The sequence below is a fragment of the Anguilla anguilla genome, chromosome 7 (assembly GCF_013347855.1).
Source record: "Anguilla anguilla isolate fAngAng1 chromosome 7, fAngAng1.pri, whole genome shotgun sequence".
Taxonomy (NCBI): domain Eukaryota; kingdom Metazoa; phylum Chordata; class Actinopteri; order Anguilliformes; family Anguillidae; genus Anguilla; species Anguilla anguilla.
In genome coordinates, this window is record NC_049207.1 from 9,793,301 (window position 1) to 9,808,831 (window position 15,531).

The 15,531-nt window shown below is 43.9% G+C and overlaps 1 protein-coding gene across 2 annotated transcripts in view; it reads left to right on the plus strand.

Moving 5' to 3' along the window:
* The first annotated feature begins 1,354 nt into the window (after positions 1-1,354).
* Positions 1,355-15,531, plus strand: part of tbc1d22a (TBC1 domain family, member 22a) — a 142,146-nt gene continuing 127,969 nt past the window's right edge. The window contains exons 1-4 of one of the 2 annotated variants that reach the window (XM_035427162.1): positions 1,355-1,586; positions 3,072-3,128; positions 6,975-7,369; positions 8,729-8,908. In XM_035427162.1, the coding sequence (XP_035283053.1) occupies positions 1,525-1,586; positions 3,072-3,128; positions 6,975-7,369; positions 8,729-8,908 (694 nt within the window). In that variant the 5' untranslated portion in view covers positions 1,355-1,524. The remainder of the gene's footprint in view (positions 1,587-3,071; positions 3,129-6,974; positions 7,370-8,728; positions 8,909-15,531) is intronic. The other variant, XM_035427161.1, reaches the window with a different exon arrangement.

A 15,531-nucleotide genomic window follows, 5' to 3' on the forward strand; every position in this document is an offset into this window, starting at 1 on the left:
TAGAGTGATACCTTTCTTTTTGATGCTTAGAATGCGTTGTTACCGTACAGTGCTTTAAAATGTTAGAAAAAACTGAAATGTATTTGGCTCGTTTTTTGTATGACCTGGGCTACTATAGCCAGAAGAAGTTCTCCTTTTAGACTGAAACAGATGGTACAGATCGTATGCTCTCGCAGACAAAAGTATTCACATTTTCAGCATTGTATTGATGTCTTTGAGCTGCTTTTGATCTTTGAAACCAACTTTGATTAAATTCAAAATACTGTCTTTTCATTTTGACCCTTTTGCCCTTCACTCGCTCTCTTTGATCACGTATAGACTAATGGCATTTATATCACACCACTCTCTTTTGGAAGTTGCCTGCCTCCCCATCCTTTGATCATGTCTCCATCAAAGATTAATGGGTTTACTCTTGAGAATTTGAAGTGTGACACTTACTCTCAAGACACTGAAAGAAACTGCAATATCCAAATATTAAACGTTGTCAATTAAGATCTTTACAGGTTTACTTTAACCTGTTTGTATCTCCCGCTGTATTATGCAAGACCTATATATATATTTTTGTTCACCATAGTCCTGGAAGATATTCATCATTCAACATGAAAACATTTACATGAAACATTTTGCCCCAATGATTTGCTGAAAAGAATGTAGAATTCCACATGTACAGATAGTTATAAAGTGCACAACTTCAAAGAACTAAAGTAACTACTGAAAAAACCTAATCTATTTTAAAATGGTTAAACATTGTTTTAGAAGCACATGCTCAGGCTAAGGAAATAATATGATAAGGGAATAATATTATCTACCCAGACATTAGTGTGTACCTGGTCCAAATAACCCAGGTATAGAGATCTGACCAGTGAAAAATGCTTTCTTCAAAGCACGTAAACATCCAGCATTCCTGGAAAAAAATACAAAACACCTTTGTAAACATGATTTATTGCCATTACTTTCTATAAATGATCTAAAGTTCAAAATTATCAATGCTATTTTATTGCTTGTAGGCATATTTTAGATTGTACAACGTAACATGCTTAAACCTTAGTTAAGGTGAATGCACAGTTTATAATCAGTAACTAATTAGACATTTAGTCACCTGCGAGGGGCACTTTCATTTTGTTTGTAATGCAGAAGGAAAAACAACTAAGTGCTTGTTCTACTCAAACAACATTTTTCAATTATTTTATAATGAGCTGAGGTATGCATAATTTCTATTTAGGTGCTCTTTGTCGGGTGTACACATCATTTCCTCACGTACGCTCGATGGGTGTACATAATGTATGACGTACTGTACGTTTCGGTGACTTACAGTAACAGTTACTTCTGATTGGGGCACAGTCTTGTTCTGCCAAAAGAACCAATCACGGCAACGTTTGCTCGGTGAAGGCTGAGTCAACATGGCGGCTCTCTGAGTTTAGTAGGAAGAGGCTATGTGTAAATAAACAACCCTGGAGGCAATAGGCATCATCTCTAAACATTTGTCATTTCGTGATTCATGAAATACTGTACAGCAGACAGAAAATGTCAAACGACGGCAACAAAAAGCAGTTCTGGAAAAGAAACACTGCTAAGGTCCCTGGAAGGTATGTGCTATGTTTAGCCAGCTAACAGGGTAGTAGCTTCAGTATATTAGCTAACTAGCTAGTTTGCTTGCAAGTTAGTTTGTCAGATTCATTTCTCTGGACGCCAACAGGGCACTCACTTTTTGGCAATGAAATTGTCACAGTTAAACAAAGCCATGCATTATTTACGGTGTCGGTCAATGGCCTTGCTGTATGAGCTAGCTTGATCAATTGCTGGCTATGTGGCTAGCTAAATAGCTCATTAACTCTAGCGAACATGCAGGTATTTCAAGCTTCGTATTTCAGGCTTCCTGCCTGCTAGCTGTGTACTGTAACATTAGTTGAGAGTGACAGCGCGCTATCTATCTGAAAAGGTAACATTAGCTAGTTATTGATCCTTTGGACTGTCACATTCCTTCTATAGTCATATTCGCATTTGAAATTCTGTGCTGTTGTATGCTAGCTTTCTCTTACACCTTGTGTTTATTAAGATGCTACCTGCTAGCTCGCTAACAGCTAAGTTTACTAGTAGCTTCAGGTGCGTTGTTACTAGCTAGTTCTTGGTAATGGTAGTTAACGTTAGTTATAACAGTAATCGCCATTTATTGCTCCGGTAACGTTGAAAGCAGTTAGCATTTGTAGCTGTAGTCGAAGTAGAATAGCACCTCATTTCAGCTTGATCAAACTTGTAAGTTATAAATTCTTCAGTATCTTTATATATCTGTATATTTTATGCATAAAGAATCCAGTTCTTATAATCTCTTCAGTAATGGTAACCAGAATTAGGACTGCGTTTAGGTCACTTTCATAGAGGCTACCGTGAGTTAGTTCACAACCAATCAGCATAATTCCTGAGTTCTGGTGTCACTGGGGTTCACTTGTTTTGCTGTAGAAGTGGTCGTTAGGACGCAGTTTTTCGCAGGTCCTGCGCAAATTCTGCCTAGTGTGTTCAGTGAACGATTCAAAGAAGCAATGAATCTGCGCGGTGTTATAAATTACTGTGGCTCAAAAAGTAAAAACAACTCGCATAACATTATTAGGTCACTGGAAAAGCGACTTTGCGTAAATTTACCTTTGTGTTGCAGTTGCTTTTAGAATGAAAATGAAATAAACGGAAATTACACTTATAGTACCTACTATGTGTGAATGTACATACATTGTTGTATGTTTACAGATCTAACAAATGCATATACCAAGGCTACCTGCATAACATAAATTACTGTGAAGAATGCAAATGTTGAAAATGGAGTCTACTAGTACCTTGCACAGCACAAAGAAAAAAACAAAACATCTTCCGGTGAAACAAGCAGTGTGTAATTCCAAAACAAATCATATTTTTTATACCTAGCTTTCAGATGTCAATACAAATAAAGGCAGTCAGATGGGTTTCAGATCATACTTCATCTGGCACATTTAGGTCATCTAAACCTAGGTACTTGTAGAGAAATAAGTTGTGACATAACTGTACATTTTCAGTTGACTCCTTTTCTTTCTTCTCACTCCCAGCATACAACATGTGTATGGAGCTCAGCACCCACCTTTTGACCCCCTCCTCCATGCCAAGTAAGTTTGAGAGAGAGTGTGAAAGCGAAAGTGAAAGTTGTGATAAAAGTTTTTTTTAATGTGTTGTTTCCCGTTCCTTCTTAATACCAAATTCAATTTGAAACATGATAAAGTGCATTAACCCAGAATGGGACACAATGTAAACGTATAGTGAAGTATTAAAGTGTGCATCCTCTCAAGTTAATGGTGGGGCATTTAGAACTGTGTTCATGCTGCAATCCCTGCAGCTGATTTGGGAGAGTGTGGAAATCCACGGATCTCTTTGAAAACACATGGTGTCGTCAACTGCTTTTTCTTTTCTTGGGCTGAGGATCTGTAATTCCCACCCCAATTTGGAATGGCCAATCATCTGCAATCGCACCTGGATTCATGCTGCCAACCCCACTGCCGATTTGTGAGAGTGTAGACAACCATGGTTCTCCTCCGAAACATATGGTGGGGCCAACTGCTTCTTTTCACGCCGCAGACTACAGCTAAGCTTGCGTAGAGCGGGGGCGGAGGAAGACCTTTCATATGCGGCTTTGACTGCAATCTATGGCACCCGGCGTGGGTCTCTAGAGAGCGATGAATATGGAACCCTATCCGACTGAACCCTCCTGTTCCCTAGGCGACACAAAACGTTAGCTGCGCATCGCCCTATGGAGCTACAGGCCACAGTCGGCACTGACACGGTCCAAATTAGATCCAAGGCTGTGAGGCTCATACACACACCTCAGTGTGGGTGCCTTAACTGAACGAGCCACCAGCCCAGCCTGCTTCTTTTCACACCGCGACCTGTGGACCCTGCTTGCACAGAACTGAGTCAGAGGAAGACTGTTCTTGTGCAGCTTTGGCATGCAAACTCCAGGTGCCTGGTCAAACTGTGGGAGTCACTGTAGAGTGATGGAACACAGTCCCTGACCTAGGGGAGAGGGGAAAACTCAATACAGCATGGAATTGTGATACTTTCTTCTGCAATACAGTATCAATACATTTTCACCAGATATCAATATTTTATCTAAATATATACACATTTTATGATGCATGTCATTTTATGTTATGATTTTAATTCACAATGCGGAAATGAAGAACCATCCTCCATCCTCATTTTGTTTTGGATTATTCCATTTGTACCATGGTCACCTGTGGAAAAATTTTTAACAAGAGCATTCACTTATTTTCGTATGATCCCCCCCATCCCGTAATAAACATTAGTTTACAATACTATGGAAAGGTTACTTCATGATTCCAGCAAATAACCCAAAACACTGGTACTACCTGGCAACCAGGCGCTCATTGTGGTCCTCTCTAGTCCCTCCCTTACATGGAATGATTGGCACGAATGATTCATTCTGGTTGGTCCAGTAGCTTAAACTGGAGCCGCCTTCTTTGCTTTGAGTGTGGTTTTGTGTATGCATTATATGCCAACTTTTGATAATTGCTGGTCCGAGGTCTTAGATTTTTTTTGGCCTACTTTGCTTTAATGGCATGTAAAAATTAGGCGAGACTTGCATTCAGTGGAAAAAAGAAAGTTTATTATACATCACCACGAGGAATGACTGAATGCTTGAACCAGAATGAACAGCTGATGGCAAATGCTGCTTGCACTCAGTGCGGTACAGTTGGCTATTCAGCAAAGCTTTTGTCTCGTGGGTCTTTCGTTAGCAGTAGTTCTGTAATGACTAGGCTAACTGTTTTAAACAGGCACAAGTTACAGTTGGTATGACATCTGCTAAACATGTTGAACCCTTCATCATAATTAAAAATCAGAATACGTATTATCTCTGAATACCAGAAATGTTATGTAATTGTGTAAAATACTTAAACCAATTAAATTTTAATGGTAGATTGTACTTTTAGCTGTTGAAATAGCCTTGTGAACAAGGTATTTTGGCTTTATGCTTTTCTCCTAATATTCATTATTTTGTAAAATTAATTCTCTACATTCAATATGCCCTAAGTATTGGAGACAACAGTGATAATGTTATTTAATTACTTTATTCATTTTTAATTGAATTGCTCTCACTTCCAGCCTAGGCACTTAAGTTTTCAGACCACGTCTCTTCCCATTTCTTGGATTTTGCCATTTTAATCAGCGTTAAAATTTGTTTTCATGAATAAAAACCCTGTCTAATGGGACTGAAATGCATATTCCCTTAAACTGGCTAAATGTGATTGATCAAATCTTGGGCAATGTGTCTACCCCATCACATGGAAACGAGTGAAAGTCCTGTAGGGGAAGTTTTTAATTATTGAAAATGTAATATTTTTCCTAGGGCCTTTCAAAGATCATGTTAAGTTGCTGAAACTCTTTCAAAACTTCCTGTCCAGGTCATACATGTCTTACAACAATCCACAAGTTGCTTAATAGAAAAATATTTAATATTTGAATAATTGTTTTATATTTAATCTTTAGAGTGAGGTCAAGTTGATCTGTGGCCTTATTCATGAAACGATCACTAATGTGCTGACACAGTAAACTTTTGTCCTGATGGATAAATGACCAAATGCTGTCGGACAATGTGATTAGCGCCTCTGTCTGTGTCTTTTAGTACATTGAGATTGCACTAATAAAAAAGTTAAACAGATGCGATGCTGACTTTTCTGAATTCCCTTTTTTGAGAAGACCGCTGTTTTATGAGGATTAAAAGCTGACTGAGGTCATAGTTTGTGTTGGTGATTAAAAGCCAAGGCCGTTTAATAGTTTTGGAATGATCTCTATGTGGTGAGGAGGCCACACCTCAAAAATAATTGGTAGGCTGCGGTAGCCATTTTAATACTAAAGTCTTTAGTGGTGATGCCATTTTGTCATCAGTCTACAAAGACACGTCACTGTTTAATACAGTGTAAATATTTCCTTTCATTCTTGTGTTCTTGTGACCCTTAAGACCATTCATTTTAGTGCTTTTGATGAAGGTAAAAAAGTACATTAGATTTTTCCCCCTCAAATTCTTTTGCTCAGATTTTCCGCTCAAAAATAATCCTCGCTTTGAAGCAGGGAACTCTAATCTCCTTAGACTTAAGTGAGTGTAATTGCTTTTCCTGAAGTATTTTGATTGAGATATTTATATCCTTTCATTATTATGGTATGTGCTTTATCAGTTTACAGACTGATTTTCTTCAATGTTATACATTTCAAAATTCATAGAAAACAAACATTGTGGAGGTATTGGAGATGTTGCATGGAGGAGTTGACTGGCAGACTGCTAACTATAATCACTCCTCAGAGTAATATATATAAACCTTTTCTCCTTACTGTTATGGCAACGGTGGTTCTGAAAGGATTGTGGAATAAAAAAGGGGAGGGAAACATAATTGCTTTCCAGTCTCCTGGAGTACAACACTGCACAGAAGACCTAGGGGAAAAGTTGAATTTAGTTTGCGTTATATATTTTTTTTACTTTAAGATTTGTCTTTCAATAACCAAGCAAAACGAAATGCACTGTAATTGACTTTTATTCATTATTAACTTTTATATACATGCATCTTCGCAGGATGAAAGTGTTTTTTAAAAGACAGAGGTTTGTACCATAAATGTATTTAAATTGTTCCATTTTGTTCTCTGTTCTCTTTTCAATTTTGGACCGGGTGTAAAGTAAAATTCATTTAACTTTCATTATGTCAGTGTTTCTGACATCTGAAGAAAGGAAGAAACATTTTTTCCTACCTTGCATTAAGGGAATAATAATAATCTGTAAAAATGATTTGTGAACTTTATCATTTTGGCTGGAATGCATCATAAATATGCAACAGTTTTTTTTGACTCGACTCTCTGTTTAAGGTCAACGTAATTTGATGCTGTGAAATAATGTCACGGCATATTCATTGACGGCTCTCAAGTTGTGTCAACTGTTTTCGTCCTCTCAGTCTAATGAAGGCTGGAAACAAGGCGCAGTCCCTGACGCCGGGGAAACCAAAGAAAGCCACCACCTTCCAGGAGTTCGAGAGCATCACCAGCGACGCCTGGGACGTCGGGGACGACGATGACGAGCTGCTCGCCACCGCCGCCCAGAACCTCAACATCGAGGTCGTCATGGAGACGGCCAACAAGGTGATCGAGAACCACAGCAAGCTACAGGAGCAGCAGCAGAAGCAGCCGGAGGCCGGGCCCGAGAAGGACGAGGAAGAGGAGGAGCAGCAGGACGAAGAGGAAGCGGAGGAGCCCGTCCCGGAGCTGACGTTCGGCTCGGAGCCCCGCCCCCACTTCGCCGAGAGCCGGATGGTGAAGTCGCTGAGCGAGGCACACCTCGAGTCATCGAAAGGTCAGCGACCGTCGCCCAGACTCTCACCTCTTCTCTCTCTCCCACAGCGGATGCAAATGCAGTCACTGTGGGCTCCCAAGGCCCCCCGTTCCTGTGTTTTTTAGTTTTCCTTTCTCACTCAGAAATTCAGAGAGAGGAGCGACGTTTGTGTGAGAAAGTACAAAGTGCCGTCGCCTCGTCGATAAGACGGAATCTCGACATGACGGCATGGAGCCATCTCTCAGCGTGCTGAGGCTTGGGCCTGTCTCTCAGGAGAAGATTGCTCTGTGATAGGTGTCTTAAAGCCTCACTGTTTTATGCATTGCCTGGTGCACGCACATCCCATAAGGAAGTGCGGTGTCCACAGTAAAAGGGAACCGCACTACGTTTTAAGCGAAATGTTTTTGTTTTCCAAAAGCGTCAAAAGACAGGAAATTACATCGATCAGCCCGAACACAAATATCAGCCTGCTCTCCAAAAAATGAGCGTTTTGTCTCTCCCTCATTGTGTAGTCTATGTACAGTTCATCCTCAGAATTTAAGAATTCTTGTTCAAATTTAATAAAGTCAACAGCCTTGATGACCAAAATGACCAACAGAATGAGTCAGGGTCAGGGTCCGTTACATTCAAATAGAGTCATGTTGAGCGCAAAAAAAGTCTTAATTTTTATAATAATTTTAAAGAGGTGTGCTCAAAATAGTAATGGCATAATGTAGCTATACCAAATTATAGTATTTAGTGAGCTCATGGCGATTGTAGTTCACCTGTGAAATGCCATTGAGATTGATTTTGAAATAGGGGAGATATTAAGGTTAAAAAAAATCTCAGTTTTATTTCTGGGAGCTGACCAGAGCCAACATACCCTGAGGGTAATGAAAGGCCTGTTTGACCCAAGTGCCCTGTGGGTCCTGTGCAATTAACACTTAATGTGTCCATTGCTGGGAGGAAGCACAATTGTAGGGCACAGCTCTTTTCAGTGGCCAAATTGCTTGTTGGGAAGGCTGCGGGTATTGACTGTAAAGGTTGTTTTTTTTTTGTAGTTTCAGTACATTTGCTGGTTCCTCGCCATGTTTCCTGGCGTCCCTGCTTTTAAAATGGAGGGACACCAGGACACAGACGATAATGGCCGAAGGCAAGGCTTTCATTACAGAGCCTCAAATTGCTCCCGGTAATGGGCTGAGCCGTGCGGACCGCGGCGTCCAAACGCCAGAGTGTTTCCTCCGCGGCGGAAACTGGAACGAGCCGTAATTGCACGCCACCGCAGAGTTTTTAGCGGTGAGAGTTCAGGGGACAGGAGCGTCAGCGGCGCTTCTGTCGAGGCTAATCTCTCGTCCTCCCTTTCCGCCTCTCTGTGTTTTTGGATCTTCCGCACGCGCTCAGATGGGGCGGCGGAGAGGGTGGCCCTGCAGCGGCAGCAGTCCCTCCCCCATCGGCCCGTCATCCCGCTGGTGGCCCGCATGGCGGACCAGAACACGTCCGGGGCGCTCGTCATGACCGAGAGGGAGGCGTCCCGTCTGGACAAGTTCCGGCAGGTCCTGGCCGGGCCCAACACTGACCTCGGTAAGCCTGCCCCGCCCTGCCATTACACCATCCGCAGTGGCCTCTGTTCCCTCCATTAGGAAATCCAAAAGTGAATTTTGCCAGTCATGTAATGGTACCAGACAAAATGGCAGTGAGCAACTGCCAGTGCCATCTGTGCCTACATTATCTAGTAGGCCAAAGCTGGCATTATCATTATCTATAAACTGTGGAGCACGTTTAGCGGAAATAGTATTATGCCATTGGATAGTCAGGCCAGGATTCCTCATGTCCTAAGCTTTGGCCACATCTCAGATGAGGAGAAAAAATTGTCCATATCAAGCATCTCTTCTGAAGATGTTTGAGAAGCATTTCAAGTGTTTTCATCAGGGATTTCTAATTTTCTGAAACAGAGGCCTGAGAAGACTGGCTTCTTAAGAGGCACTTAAAAGTTTCTAATTTAGGAGACCTAAGGTCTCCTCACCTGAAGTTCACCACAGGTAAAGCGTTTGGCTGGATGCATAAATGTGCCTTCTATGGTCCTCTTACCTACTTATTCCTGTGAATTCCGAGCGCAAATTAGACATACATATTCATTGATTGTGAGGAACGGTAATGATAATTTTTCTGCAAACTGCTCTTTGTGCCCTCTAATCATTGACTAGAGTATGATACGAATGCACATTTGTGAAATCTTAGTCGCCATCTATGTCTCTTTTCCCTTTGAAACTTTGAGCTCTCTAAATAGCATCCAGTTGTATCACCATTCCACCTTCAATGACCCAGCTCAAGGGGCACAGTAGCGGAAGTGTATTATGTCCTCTGTTGCACCTGTCTTTAAGACAACAGTGATTTTACTCTTCACAGACAAGCCAGTATTGGCTGGCAAGTGCAGGTTAGAGAATGGTGCACTTGCGCTTGACAACTGATCACCTGTAGGCGCCTGATGTAGTGTATGAACTAATGGTGCGGTTACTTGAGCAACTCTGGATTACAGCCGACCCTGGCAGGATGAGGCCTGCGGTGTTGTGCTGAGGCTGACTCCAGCTCGTTGCTGGTTAATGACACAGCTGAGGCTCAGACCTGCGACAACAGGGCTTGACTGCTCGCAGTGCGCGTCCTCACCTCCCGAGCCCCTCAGGAGCCCTGAATGGTTTGATTTATAAGGAGCTAAGCTGAGAGCTTATTCAGAGGCAATCGCTCACATGCGTCCTCCCCCCCCTCGAGACTGCAGACCTGGTTTGCCCTGGAACTGTCTGGAACACATCGCTCCCCGGCCCGCCACGCTCGGCCCCGCCTCTGGGAGTCTGAGGATTTCTGAGGGCGGAGCTTATTTGTGAAAACCCTGTTCAGAGACACCTGTCACTCAGCCGTCTGCTTCCGTGGGATTATGACAAAGTGGATGCGGGACCCGGGGACTGTTATCGCCCTTGTTGTGTTGTTGTTGCTTTGAAGGTCGTTTGGGGCCACGCCACACTGTTCCTTTTGCCCTGAGGTGTAGTCCAGGGCTCTGGAAGTAAAAGACCTGCCGTGTCTTTGCTCCAGCCACGAACTAATCCGGCTGATTCCACTAATCAGTTCCGCCTCCTGGCTGAGGAACTGTGCTAATTTGTGAATCCAGGTGATGGGAACAAAATACTGGGGAGGGCTTTTCACTTGTAGAACCTGGATTTTTCACCCCCCGGGCCCGGCTGGAAACCCTCGGAAGTGTACGAGTAAGAGTCCGGACCGGCTCTTCCTGCCGCAGCCACGCTAAGCTGCAAGCGAGCGGAGGGGCTTAGGACCCCGCTGGATCCGGGCGGTTCGGTTGGGAGCGTCTCCTCTCTTCCTCTCTCCGTTCAGCCACATGGAGTCAGCGTTCAGTCCTGAGCACCGCACTCATGTATCACGTTAAGTAGGGATGTGAACGATGGTGTTTTAAAGACCCTGTGCGCTCCTCATCCTGCATTTAAAGAGCTCAACAAGCCACTAGATAAAGATCTGTACTTTTTTTCTAGTTTATAAACTGGAAAATATTTGTCCATATTTTTCCTCCCTAATTTGCAATGCTCAGTCGCGTATGCATGTCCCCGCGTGTGTGCGTGTGTCACTCATCACTGCGACCTCTGCCATTGGTTCAGGAGAGCTCAGACCGAGTATGTGCCCTCCTCCGAGGGTCACGTGATGCTAATCCCGACTCTTATCATGCTGCACTCTGCAAGTCAGTCCCACAAAGACACGAGGCACAGGAAGACGCTTCGTTCTCGAGAGGCTTAACGCGGTGGGCTTGTAGGCGCATGACCGGCCAGCGCTGCCGTGGTGCGCGATGAGGCGCCGTCCCCCCCGGCCAACTGGAGCCCTGCCTTCCCTGGGCGGCACCGGGGCCTGCTGCACGTCACCCTTTAGGCCCTTTGAGGACCGCCAATATCCCGGGAGTTTATTTCCATACATCGCTAGTTAGCCCCAGCTGCTCTTGGAGGCCGTTTTATTTTGGCGTTTGTCATTCGCACCTCATTCTTATGCTAGGCTACTGCTATCGAAACTGCCTGTGGGCTATGTAGCCTAGGTTTTCACAGTCGTGCAAGCTGTCAAATTGCTTGCGCTACATTTTGAAATTCTAGCAGAAATGTATTCATTCAAATATATTATTAGCTTATGTGAAGTGTATTTATACATACTGGTAGCGTAATTGCAAAGCAGCATTGAACTCATGCATCTTGCCCGTTTCAGTTGTTGAGGCTGTGGAATATTTTTAACTTTTACTTGCTTAGCTTAGGGCCTATTCTAAAGTGCCTGGCTGCTGCTCCGCTATAATCTTCTGAATAAGAAGCTAATTGATAGCGTCTCGTTTGAGTTTAATATCTTGGTGTTGTCTTGGGTACCGCCACACACCGGTGGCGTCTGTAAGACGGGTAGTTACCGCGCGCTAAACTGCGCCGCGGCGGGACGCTGAAGAACCGTCGCCCCGTTACCGGGGTGATGTATTTTTACCGCTACTGGAGACGAGAGCTTATCCGCGTTCTTCCGTTTTTATTCCCGGCTGTTGAAAGAGACCCTTGCTACTCACTCGGCCTCTAATGAAAGTTTTATGGTGATAATAAAATAGGCTTAATAGTGTCAGTTTTTGTTTTATTTGATTCTTTATATGTGGCTATTATGCATCAATGACAATTTTGATTGTAGAGGCTCTTGGAAAAAAATATTAAAGGATATTAACAATATGTTCGTTTTCTTTACAGTGAATGGAATTCGTAGTAAAAGATGGGACAGTGAACAGATTGAAATGCGTTTTACAGACCTATTCTAATAAGGCAAATTCCCTAACCCTCTTTAACAGGGAACCTTATCTTACTTGCAGTTGTCTCCATAGTTGTACATTGCCTGGAGCACACTAATCAGCTTTTTGAAGAAATCTCTCACTTTTCAGTCAGGCTCTGCTTACATCATGCCAGCAGTTGAGAATGAGCTGATTGGCTCACACTGGCACATTTACAGTAATGCTGATTAGTGCGCACTGTCCCTGTAAAAAAAATAAATAAACAGAAAAATAAAAAATGCATTAAACGGACGATGCTAGCACTCCTGCAAGATGCCGCCGCAGCTGCTGTTATTTTTTAAAAGCGGCGAGCGGCTTAACTTTGCGTCCGTGACAAAGCCACGTCTCCCGCCTCGTCCTTCGAAGCCCGACGCAGAGAGAGAGGGTTTTGCCCGGCTGCAGCCGGAGGTAAATCTGCGAGCAAACCGGCCTCGTTTCCGTGAGCGGCGCGAGCGCCGGGCCGCCCGGCCGCTGATTTCTCTTAAGGAGAATCGACGCCGGCGTCGTGCGGCTCCGCCAGCCTGTTAGCCGCGAGATTGGCAGCCGGCGCAGGATCCGCCCGGCGGGCGCAGATGTTCGGGGAACGCGGGATTCCACATCGCTGTGTTTATTTTTTTGGTATTTATTTTTATTTTATTTTAGTTTATTGCATATCCGTTGAGTTTCTGCTTATCCGGTGGGCTGCGCTCCAGCTGCACGCCGGCCGCTGCGGTCATGTGAACCCTAACGTATGACCGTGCTCTGAACAAAGCCAGACCGTGACCCTCTAGATAGGATGTGGCGGAGCAGTTATGCCTGTGCACTTACACACAGCATGGTTTTTCTAGGCCATTGTGACGTTACTTTTATCTGTTTAGGCAGCCTGTACTCCTTATGCAACACCTTTTTTTCACTGCTCGAGGGTGGTTCTCCTCAACCTGGTCTCAGTCTGCTCCTTTTTCCCTCTGGAGGGGCTAGGCATTATGGGTATTCCACCACCCTGGGGTCTGCATCCTGGTCCTGGAGAGCCGCAGGCTCTGCTGGTTTTGGTTGTTCTCTGCACTTCGTTAACCAGTTAAAACAGGTGATTACACAGTTAACGGTCTTCACTTTCGGTCTGATTTGAGTGCTGATTTTAAGGTGAAACAAAAACTGGCAGAGCTTGTGGCTCTCCAGGACCAGGGTTGAGGACCCCTGCGCCTCACAAACTGTAAATGGTTGTGTTGCAGCGCCAACGCGGTTGGGATGAGAGGTTTGATTGTCGGCTTGTAATTACAAGGCTCACCTACGCCGCGAAGGTTGGCGAGCGGCGCACGCACAGTGCCACGCCTCTCAGCGATGCCGAGCCAAAGTCCTCCTGTTTTAAACAGCAGTGGGTGAACGCTCTGTGGACCTGCGGGGCACCAGGTGCCACAAAACACCAGCTTTGCTCTTCGCCTCTGGACTGTTTTATCCAGCCTGCTGCGTGAATTGGCAGTAAAAAACGGTGCGCGTGTGTGATCTGATTGAAACTGAATTGTTATGTCACAGCGAGTACGTTCCTGCTTCCTCCTCACACCACTGGATAAAAGCACGCACGCTAACGAGCAGGAAATACGTCGAAGGGTAATCTGTTTCAGTTTTGCACTGTCCTGGCTGGAAGTAAACAACACTCAACTCCTGGAAAGTGTAAGCTCACGTCTTTCCTCGTTTGATTCTTCCCGTAATCGGACTGCATATTTCAGCTCTTTGACACGATTAAAGAAAACAAGTTAGACGAGACTGAATTTCCCGTAGTTCGAGAACCGTGCGTCACAGCGTTGGAAAACACAATCGGAAAAGTGTACTTTTAAATGTAATAAGCAGTGTCAGTTACTTACTGCCCTGCTTATTTCAGAATTTTTTTACGCAAATTATGTTTTTCGAGACTGAAAAGAAATGCAACTGTCAAGCAAGTGCCGTCTGTTGCGAAAAACACAGAAGATAGAGTTGCCTGCGTGCTCTGTTGCCTTTGTTACTGCGTGTGCGGTGTGTGTGTGGTGTGGATTCAGAGTTGGAGTCATATCGGAATTCCATACCCCCTTACACACAGCCCAACCCCACCTACCCCAAGAAGAGTCTGCTTTCTTTTATTTTTAATTTAAATTTTTTGCTTTGTTTGGACAGGGAGAACGCAGAGAGGGTTAGTGATGGAGAAGGGCTCACAGGTCAGAAGGTGCCCTAGCGGGTGCCTGTGGCCCCGGGGCCCCCCTGCACAGGGAGATCAGCTCATATGTCTTACATGGCTGGAGAGTAGGCCCCCCTCGCTGATACAGCTTTTTTCAGTGCGTTTATCGTAATCATTATAATTAAGTATTAATTGTAAAGGCCATCCGTATTAATCATTGTGCTCGTTAAGTTTTAGTCATTAAGACTCATCCTTAATTCGGTTAACCATTTAATCATTGACACTCTTGGCATTAATGTTTAATAGCTTCTGTAGCTTATTCTTCTGCCTAGTTGGCTTTGCAGAGGTTAGGTCTGAATAGCGTTCACTGTGTGAACTAAACTGTGTTCTTGGCTAGAAATAGCTGTACAAAATAAGTATTGTACCTTACTGAACCTGTGTTTGGCAGTTGTCTATGACCGTGAAATGCACTTTTTGTACGTCGCTTTGGATAAAAGCGTCTGCCAAATAAATGTAATGTAATGTAATAACATTAATGAGCCAGTGAATTTTGCTATATCAATGAAGAGTTGGTCAAGTCTGAGTTTTGGTGTTCTGGTGGTTTTTCCCATGGTGCGCAGGAACTGGCGTTGTGGGCTATGCATGGCAAATTGTGGTCACTCACTCATACACGGACGACCTTTCAGGGACGTTTTGTGGGACGCATGCACAGGTGGTGCCAGCTAAAAATGTGTCTGCGGAAGTGAGTTGCGCCGTGGGTCTGGGCGGCTCCGTGCTTGCTATGATAGTCATTGGTTCTGTGATGCTTGATTTCTGAGGCAAGATCTCTGGTGGTTTATATATATGATGTCCCGATTAGAGTTGTGGTTGTTTATAAGCCCTATAAATGATGTTTGTAATGTTTCTTGAGAGGTGTACAGAGGATTATGTGATGATCTTGTATGAGTAGTGTACTGGAGATTGTGTAATGGTCTTGTTTGAGTGGTGTAGAGAGGATTGTGTAATAGTCTATTTGAGTGGTATATAGAGAATTGTGTAATGGACTTGTATGGGTGGGGTACAGGGGACTGTGTAATGATCTTGTATTCATGGTGTACAGGGGATTGTGTAATGGCCTTGTGTGAGTGGTGTACAGGAGATTGTGTAATGGCCTTCTGTGAGTGGTGTACAGAGCGCTGTGTAATGATCTTGTATGCATGGTGTACTGAGGATTGTCTGATGGCCTTGTGTGAGTGGGGTACAGAG